The 9573-nt window shown below is 54.1% G+C and overlaps 1 protein-coding gene across 1 annotated transcript; it reads right to left on the bottom strand.

Moving 5' to 3' along the window:
* Nucleotides 1–2059: 2059 nt before the first annotated feature.
* On the bottom strand, nucleotides 2060–7889 carry TUBB3 (tubulin beta 3 class III). The gene is made up of 4 exons (XM_083370404.1): nucleotides 7821–7889; nucleotides 4596–4704; nucleotides 3833–3943; nucleotides 2060–3446 (listed from the first exon to the last, which is right to left on the bottom strand). Exons 1-4 carry the CDS (start codon nucleotides 7875–7877, stop codon nucleotides 2371–2373), a joined length of 1353 nt encoding a protein of 450 aa, XP_083226530.1. The 5' UTR covers nucleotides 7878–7889; the 3' UTR covers nucleotides 2060–2370.
* Between the last annotated feature and the right edge of the window lie 1684 nt (nucleotides 7890–9573).

The raw sequence follows: 9573 nt of genomic DNA, 5'->3' as shown, positions 1-9573 counted from the left end.
CCCCAAGGAGGCAGTGAGGCAGCCTCGGCTGCGCCTGAGGGGTCAGCCTCCTAGGTTGGTGCCCTGGTGCCACGCAGGTGGCTCTTGACTCCGAGTGGTGCTCAAAGGCCTGGGAGCCACTGGCAGCCTCATCTGCCCGTTCCTTTCCATTCTGTGCTCTGGATTTAAGGAAAAGCTCCATTTACGGAGCCTTCAGCTTGTTTTTCCAGGACAATTTTTTCATTAAAGCACGATCATCTTCCATTCATTCATTTGAACAAAACTGTGAGAACTGTTTTCCTCAGGCCGCGTTCAGGTCAATGAAGAAACGTGATGGAATTGCCTACTTTGCAGGGACTTTCTGAGCATTTCTTTGGTTGCTCGATGCAGTTAGGTCTGTCTCTCTGAGAACAGGCCGCATTGTAAGTGCCAAGAAGCAAGGGCCTGCAGCAGAACACTCCCCCCTCCCGCTATCGGTTCAAAAGCTGACTTGACTCCTCTGGGGGAGGGGGGAGGTGTGGTAGTGTTACTTTTACAGCTTTAGCAAGGAATTCTTTTTCCTTTGTTTTCATTCAGGCAAGGCCTTGAGTTTTGGGTTATTGGTGGAGATGGTATTTGCAGGGAGTAGGGTTCAAAAGATGGTCCTTGTGACCACACAACTTAAACCCCACCTCTTTTTTTAATATATGTGCATCACTTGCAAGTGCCATCTTCATTTTTTTGACCCCACTGCAGGGACCCTTTTTGGTTCTGCAGCCGTGCCCCTCACCGCCAGAACCACAAGGAAGACAGCTGGATGCCATTGTTAGTGGCATGCAGTATGGCAGAGGTCCCCAGCCTTTTGGGCACCAGGGACTGGTGCCGTGGAGAGGTTTTTCCGCCAGAGGGTGTGTGGTTTGGTGTGCTGCCTGCATCTCATAGATGGGGCTTTGTTTGTGCGAACTGGTTGCTGGCATGCTGCGGCCCGGTACTGGTCCACAGACCGGGAGTTGGGGACCCCTGCATTAGGGTCCCCATGGGAAGAAGTGGGACATCAGCTGTATCTGGCCAGATGGAGGGAGGGCCTGCTGGGCACTTTGCCAGAGCCCCAGAAGTGCTCTGGTGCTCACTCGCCCGCCCCCCTGCCTTGCTAAATAAAAACAGGCCAAAAGGAAAGACTTGTACCCAGAAGCTTCTCCATGTTTTCCTGAAACAGACTTGCACGGGTCAAGGCGGAACACGCCTCATTGTTTTGTTTAAGGACAGCCCTAAGAAATAGGAGCAGCCATGAGCAGAAAGGGCTTCCCTGAACCCCAGAGTTGCTGCTTGTCGACTGCCAACCTTTATGGGAAAGGCACCGCCTTGTGTCTCTGAGAGTGAAAAACGGGGAAGGGCCAGCACAGCCGCGCCTGCAGGTTCACAGGCTGCAGAAAAGAGAGGCAGAGAAGGCGAGTGGCCTTTTGTGCCCTCCCAGCTGAGCCTGGGAAAAGCTTCTGGGCAGAGTGCCGAGTTCTCCCTGGCAGCAAAACTGAACAACCCTCAAAGAGTGGAAGGGAAAGAAGGTGAGACCTTGTGCAGGTGGGCACCCTTCTCACCTGCAGCACGTGTCTAAAGACCATTGAGAACATGACAACCACTGCTAGATGTGGCACCGTCTGCAGGATGCTCTGAGGGGAGATGCAGTTGCACATGGAATAACCCACGCACATATCTCAGGCCTGTTCAGCCAAACGTCAGCGTCAAGGTTGCTGCTACTAACCCGTCTGATCTCCCCCTGTTGGTACTTTGGCCCGGCCCCACGGCAGGCCCAGAAGAGGCAGTCTGTGATCCCTTTGCCCTTCAAGGAGATCCATCCAGCCGTGACCACCTGATCCCTCTGGCTTGTCTCCAGGATCTGTCAGGCAGCCCTTCTACCCAGCTCCACAAGCAAACCCGGCGATGGCCTTGCAAGGAATGGTCTTCATCAGTCCGGCATCTTCTTGCTTGTGGCCACAAGCAAGTAAAAAGACTGAACCCACCCAAACAGGGACCCAAGGAATGCCCGTGTTTGCTGACCCAGCCACCCAATCTCCAAGTGGTAGAAATCAGACAGCCCACAAGCTGGACAGCAATAAATTTATTAAGTATTCCAAAACATAAAAACAGACACAGACCAGTAAAAAGTAAAGAACTTATCAAAGTGACAAACAGAAGGAATGGCACTAACTCATAAAACTGAAGATTGGGGAGCAGGAAGAAAAGATGGTCAAATACTGAATTTTTAAGTTTTGGAACACTTGAATCAGAAGTAACTAGAAGCCAGTTGTCTAAAACTCAGCAGATGGGAAAGTTGGCGGATGAAGACAAGCCAGGGGGTTGTGTCAAGGGTGGCTTCTCCCCAGGGAGGGCAGAATGTTGCTCCCAGCCAGGCCCTCACTTGGCACCCTGGGCTTCAGATTCTTCCTCGTCGTCTTCGTACATCTCCCCTTCCTCTTCAGCGGTGGCATCCTGGTACTGCTGGTACTCGGAGACCAGGTCGTTCATGTTGCTCTCCGCCTCTGTGAACTCCATCTCATCCATGCCCTCCCCAGTGTACCAGTGGAGGAAGGCCTTGCGCCGGAACATGGCCGTGAACTGCTCGGAGATGCGCTTGAAGAGCTCCTGGATGGCGGTGCTATTGCCAATGAAGGTAGAGGACATCTTCAGGCCACGGGGCGGGATGTCACATACAGCCACCTTGACGTTGTTGGGGATCCATTCTACAAAGTAGCTGCTGTTCTTGCTCTGGATCGCGAGCATCTGCTCGTCCACCTCCTTCATGGACATGCGTCCTCTGAAGACTGTGGCCACAGTGAGGTAGCGACCATGGCGGGGATCGCAGGCAGCCATCATGTTCTTGGCATCAAACATCTGTTGGGTGAGCTCAGGCACAGTCAAGGCTCGGTACTGTTGGCTCCCACGGGCCGTCAGGGGAGCAAAGCCTGGCATGAAGAAGTGAAGGCGAGGGAAGGGAACCATGTTGACCGCCAGCTTGCGCAGATCTGCATTGAGCTGCCCTGGGAATCTCAGAGAGGTGGTCACACCACTCATGGTGGCAGAAACCAGATGGTTGAGGTCTCCATAGGTTGGGGTGGCCAACTTGAGGGTTCGGAAGCAGATGTCATAGAGGGCTTCGTTGTCAATACAGTAGGTCTCATCTGTGTTTTCCACCAGCTGGTGGATAGACAAGGTGGCATTGTAAGGCTCTACCACAGTGTCAGATACTTTGGGGGAAGGCACCACGCTGAAAGTGTTCATGATCCGATCTGGATATTCTTCACGGACTTTGCTAATAAGGAGGGTCCCCATGCCAGATCCTGTGCCCCCACCGAGGGAGTGAGTGAGCTGGAAGCCTTGCAGACAGTCGCAGTTTTCACATTCCTTTCTCACCACGTCTAAGACAGAATCCACCAACTCAGCACCTTCTGTGTAGTGCCCCTTAGCCCAATTGTTCCCTGCACCACTTTGACCTATGAAAGAAGAATTGAGATACCTGTTTGGTGGGTAATCAGCCTGCATTTTTCCTTGCCTAAAAATACTTGATTCTGCCTCAGAAACCAAGAAGGCCTTGATGAACAATCCTAGTCTGAGTTGGAGCTTCTGTGCCTCTCACTGCCTTTGGCTAGCTGGTTCCCCTTCTGTTATTCTAATTCCCAGCACCCTTCAGAATCACCAACCCCACCAGGGCCTTTCCATTCCTCCTGACCCAGAGATTCAATTCCACCAATCCCAGCAGCCTGAACAAAACAAATGGAAGGAGAAGCTGTGCCATCTCCAGAGTGTAGAACTGGGTGCTAAGTTAAGGAGGGAGAGAGGGAAGAAGATCCAGAAAAGAGGAGCAAAAGAGGGACAATACCAAAGATGAAGTTGTCTGGTCTGAAGAGGTGTCCAAAAGCACCTGAGCGAACACTGTCCATGGTGCCAGGTTCCAGGTCCACCAGGATGGCTCTGGGGACATATTTGTGAGCTGGAAAGACAAAGAACATTTTCCTTCGAGTGGGCTAACCTAGATGGTTCATCGACCAAACAGGCACTTGCATTTATTCAACCTGGTTCCTCCCTCCACTCCTCGAGTGATCTATAGAGCTTGGTCCTTCCCCAAGTGTTTCATGCTGGCAGACAACCAGCATGAGTTCCTTTGACAAGAGTTGCACCCAAAACCCTACATATGAAGGCTCTGTCAGAATCCATGGGGGGGATAAATTTATATCACATTCATAAATGTATGTTTAAAACATTATTCCCCCCCATGGATTCTGACAGGCTCAAAGCATCTCATGTTCCTTGTCATCCCTTTATGCTTACTTCTACTGACAGTGCTATGCTCAAAAGGTGCATGGCCAAATGACCTCCCTCCTGGGCTTGGGAACCCATGAGCCACATCCTTGTTCTCAATGCCAGCACGATGTGGGCTAGATAAAAACAATTGTGAGGCCGTCTTTGTATAGACTTCATTTTCTCCCTGCTAGCATTGGAAGTGCCTGAGGGAAAGACTTGATGTCAAATGGGAGAGGACCTATTTATCAAATGGGATGGTTGGCCTGTGTAATTTCCAAGAAATTATCAGAGGGAAATCCTTGGTGTCAGAAAACACTGGTTAGGGAGGGAGCAGAGCTTACAGGAGGCTTCATTGTAGTACACACTGATCCTTTCCAGCTGCAGATCAGAGTCCCCGACATAGTTCCCACTGGGGTCTATCCCATGCTCATCACTGATCACCTCCCAGAACTGAGAAAAGAACAAGAGAATTTAAAAAATGAGACACATAATTGTGATATCTTCAACAAATAAGAATAGGAATCAGAGCATTACTAGATGATTCATTCTGCTGTTACACTTTGAAAAAAACATTCCAAGTTGTTTTCTTTTATGTGCGCCTTTTGCCAAACAACTCAGTTGGCAACCTTTTCCCCACAGACCCCCCCCCCAAAAAAAAACCTCAGAAGATTTTGCCCAATCAGCCAAGTCAATGACCTCTTCCCTAGGAGAAACGCATGCTAGCTGAGGGACCTGGCCACGGTGCTGAAACTCTCTCTCTCCTTCCTTGAAGGCATTCCCAGCTCCAGGCATACATGGGGACAGTGTGTGTGTGTCCTATCCCAGCCAACCAGGAAGGGAAGCTTAATTGCCACGGGCTTCTCTTAGCCCTCAATGTGCTTAGCTGTAAAGGCACATCTGGCCGCAGTCCGAAAGCTAATTAGGCTACAACAACATGCTGAAAAAGGAACACGGTGCTTTGCCCTTGAAATCAGATCCAGGAGAGCAGATCCATTTCTGCAGACTAATCCCATTGAGAGATAAAGCTCTCGACTTCTGCGTATTGGTGCAAATACACGGGGATCAACAGTCGGATGTGGACTGCAGCAAGAGCATCACATGTTCCCCAGAGAGCCTTGAAGGGCAAACACTCATCAGGATCCGGTTTCTAACACTTGGAACAAAAGCTAGACCTTGTAAACAAGGGCTAAGCAGCGTTCCCACAGGTGACAGTCACAGCTTAATTGGATGGATTTTTTTATTGATTTAAAGATTCTGTTCTTTCATTGTGGAATTGGGAGTAAAGTAGAGGAGACTGCACCATCTCTAAGTGGTTTGTGGATCCAGCAAATGGAGCTGCGATTGCTAGAGAGCCTTTCCTCACCGACAAGGTCAGGAATGGTGTGAGTGTCATGACTATGTCCTCTGTAAATGGGGTGTTGTACAAGGATGGAAAACTGCAGATCCAAGAAGAGTCTTCCAGATTTTTTTTAAGATGACAGGACTGTCTAAACTGTCTTTTGTCTTTAGCCAGGGAGCCAAGAACGTCAGGTAGATTTGAGGACCAGCCTTTTTGTGAACTGGCCAGCTGCTTTAGCAGAGAAATCACATCTGATCTGGGCCGTGGAAGCCCGGATGACACCAGGCTCAGCCTAGTGGATCACAGGCTGAGATATCCTAGCCGGCCGAGGCCCAAATGAGGGAGACAGGCTGAGATGGCAAACTGATGGCAGCTTCTTATGCAATTTCAACCTGGCGTACCAGGGTAGCCTCCATAGATTTGCAAGACACGTTAAATGAAGAGCTGGTCACATGATAGGAATAAGTGGAAATAGTTGCCCTTGAGGAAATCAGACCCTCTTCTGTGTCATGCCACAAAACTCCTGTCCTGGGACTGCACTGATGTGGGACTTTGGCCGTAAGTCAAAATTGCCCCCCCAAAAAACTCCTCTTAAATCTCCTTCCTGGGGACTGGGAACATGGAAAGGCCAATCTCAGTCCTGCATTGATCCCATTCTGTTACAGGATCTGTGATTTTACAATGGCTTATTCATCATTACTAGTATATGCATGAGGCTGCTTAAATAGCCCATGGAGGAAAAACCTGCTCTCTCCCCCCCCCTCCCTTTTCACGACAGGCTACCTGTCATCCTGGTGCATCTCAGAGGGGGAGGGGACATAAAGATAATGTAACCTGGGTAATTTAAAGGGTGTCCCATGTAATTCCTTTGCAGTGAAGCCTAATTCAGAGTTCAATAAAATCTCAGATTGAAGACTGGTATTCCATGAAATATTTCTCTCACTGAAGTTGGTAATACAAAATAATAATAATAATAATAATAATAATAATAATAATAATAATAATAATAATAATAATAATAATAATGCTTTTTAAAGAGTTTCTTTGTTGTGCAGCAAGATTCCCTCCCCCCACTATCCCAGAACAGCCCATGGAAGATTCAGCTGCTTTGTCAGAAACCAATCCTGCGGGTGGGGAGGGGGAGCTTATTATTATTATTCATCGGAGGCCCTGGGCTGTGAGGGGCTGGCCCCTCCCCACCAGGATAAAGGCAGGCTGTCCTTCCTCAAAGGAAGGTAGGAAGGTAGGTGGGCCCCCAGGCTCAGCTGCCACCAGGCTCAGCTGCCAAAGTGCTCCGGAGGCTGATTTGATTTCAGGCTGCTGTGCTCCTCCACCCACGGGGATAGGCAGAGCTTTAAGTGGCGACATCTCACTGCAGGGAGGTGGCCTCCTTTTTATTCAGAGCAGGCACAAGGGGGGGGGGTAGAGAAGGGGACTGGAGGGATGATCAGCCAGCTTTGTGGCACTGAGTCATGGCAGCTGGAGTCTCGCCCTTCACAAAGCCTCAGCTGCCTTGCCTTCTCTTGGCAGAGCCTCCTTGGAATCCTTCGCTCTCTGCCCAGAGGAAACCCCTTCCTCCCTCCAGCAGCCCCCGCCCCGTCACCCGAGTCTGTCCTGGCAGTGCCGGTCCTTTCAAGCAGCAGGTTCTCATTGGTCTCCCCGGCTCTTTGTCTGCTGTCCAGGGCTCTCGGGAGTGGGAAGGGGCTTCGGGGGATGGGGAGTCCCTGCCTCAGTCAGCGCTGCCTGCCAAGCTGGGAAAGTCCTTCCAGGACTCTCCTTCTCACTTTGCAGCTCCCGAGATTGAGCCGCAAGACAAAGTGGCCAGCCCACCTCCATTCCGGCTAAGGAGAGAAAGGGAGACGCCCCTCCTCGGAAGATCTGAGGGGCCAGAGAGATGGAGACGGGAGCCGATGGGACAAGGTACCCCTTGGCTTCTGGCCTCACGGAGCTCAAGGTGTCCAGCACGGTCTTTGTTCCGGAGATTCGGGGGTCTTTCAGCTGCCGAGCGAGACCACTCCCCGCTTTGTCTTGGAGGCAGGGGGAGGGGAGTCCCGCTTCGGCCACCCTTCAGCCCACGCCCTCCCCCCGGGCATCGCTCCCAGGAAGCCAGGCTGCAAGCAGCCGCGTCTTGCAAACCAGGGCAGCCGGCCGCACAAACGGATCCGGGCCAGAGAGCGGGGCAGGCGCCTCTGGCGCACCTGAGCTCCCCGGCTCCCGCCCCCTTTACCTTGGCTCCGATCTGGTTGCCGCACTGGCCCGCCTGGATGTGCACGATCTCTCTCATGCTGCACCGGCGGCGGGGCGGCGGGGACGGCGGCGGGCTGGAGGGCGACGGGCAGCGGCAGGAGCGGCGGGCGCGGAGCGATTGGAGGAGGCGGCCGGGCTCTGCCGGCGGGTTTTATCGGGGCGCCTGCTGCACCCGGGCTGGGCGCTGACGTCACCGCGGACGGCTCGGCCAATCCGGAGGCGCCGCTGCAAAATACTGCACCGGCTGCAGCATCAGGACCAGGCGGGAGGCGAGGCGGCGGCGCGGGGCTTGCCCCTTGGGATCGGGCGCCTCGCCTCCTCCCCGCGTTACGCAGCGCGGGTCGCTCCAGGCTCTGCCTCTGGCGCTCTGCTGGGGAAGAGCGCTCCTGAGCGTGTGCCGAGGGCTTCCTCCTCCGTGGGCGGGCTCGCCACCGAGCCTCGGTTCTGCTCGCGGTCTCCGTCCGGTCGCTTTGTTTCAACTCGCTTTTATTATGCACCTTTTGTGAACGGCACCCAAGCAGACCGGCTGCCTCGCGGCGGGACTCGAGCGTTTGGCCCGCGGCCCCGCCCTCCAGCTCTTCGCGGCCGACGACTGCCCGGCCCCGGGGCCAGGCCGGCGCGCGCAGGGGGGAGGGGGCGACGGGGGCTTTGGTCCTAAGAACAGCGGCTTTTAAACGTGGGAGGGTCGGAGCGCCGCGGGCAGGTCCGGAGAGGCGGGGGACGAAGCCCCGCTTGCCTGGAGGGGGGGCAGAGAAGCGAGTTGCTGCAGCCCACCTGGGGCGGCTCCCGCCCTTTGTTCAGGCGCCAGCATCCCGAAGGAGCCCGGCCAGGAAGCCCGCCCCCCGCCCGCTTTTCCGGAGGGGGGCAGAAGGAGGGAGCACGTCCCTCCCTTCTTTGTCCGCTCCGCGGCTGCCCTGCGGGAGGGGAACAACGCCTCGCGTGCCCAGCCTGGCCCCGGCGCAGGGGGCGAGAGAGGCGGCGTTTGGGCCGGGCCAGAGGACGAAGCCGGACCGTGCGAGCTGCGCTCCCCCTCCCTCCGAGCAGAAACCCGGTCCCTGCCGCGCCCGAGGATCTGCGAGGCTGGGGGAGCCGCCCTTCCCCTCGTTTGCCCCGGCGGACGCTCCTGGCGCTGCTGCTAACGGGCGCCATTCCAGCCGGAGGCGTCAGAAAGGCCGGGCTTTCCGCGCGTCCTCCTCGCACGCCTCTCGCAGGCAAGCTCCGCCGCTCAAAGGCCGCGGCCTGGCGTGAACCCCGCGCTTCCCTCCTTGGCATCTTGATTAGCTCTGGAGATCGGACCGGCAAAAAAGACGGGGCGAGGCTCTGTACCTGCCTCCGAGCCAGCCGGGCTGCCCACCGGCAAGGACCTGCTCGTTGGCTGGCGGAGAAGTGCGGGCGCGGGTGGGATCTCCTCTCCCCTTCTGTTGTACTCGCCTTAAATATGCCCTTTGGAAAGTCATGTTAAAAAAGATCGGTACCTCTGAAAGTGACTTGCAAGGAACTTCTACTAAAATCCCATCCAACTGACACAAATGTGCTAATATTGCAAAGAATGATGCAGATCAGGGGCCCCAAACTCGTGACCATGCTTCCTTGGCGTTTGCCTTCCCTCCCCCATTGCCCTTCATGTTATTCAGATGGTGGGCAGCCATAGAGGAAGAGAGGGACCTGCAAAACCTAAAGGAAGGAAGCACATTGATCTGTCAAAAAATGTCCCGTGGCACCTGAAATTGAAA

The sequence above is a fragment of the Vipera ursinii genome (genome assembly GCF_947247035.1).
Source record: "Vipera ursinii genome assembly, chromosome: 10".
NCBI classification, from domain to species: Eukaryota; Metazoa; Chordata; class Lepidosauria; order Squamata; family Viperidae; genus Vipera; species Vipera ursinii.
This window is presented reverse-complemented; position numbering and strand designations above follow the sequence as displayed.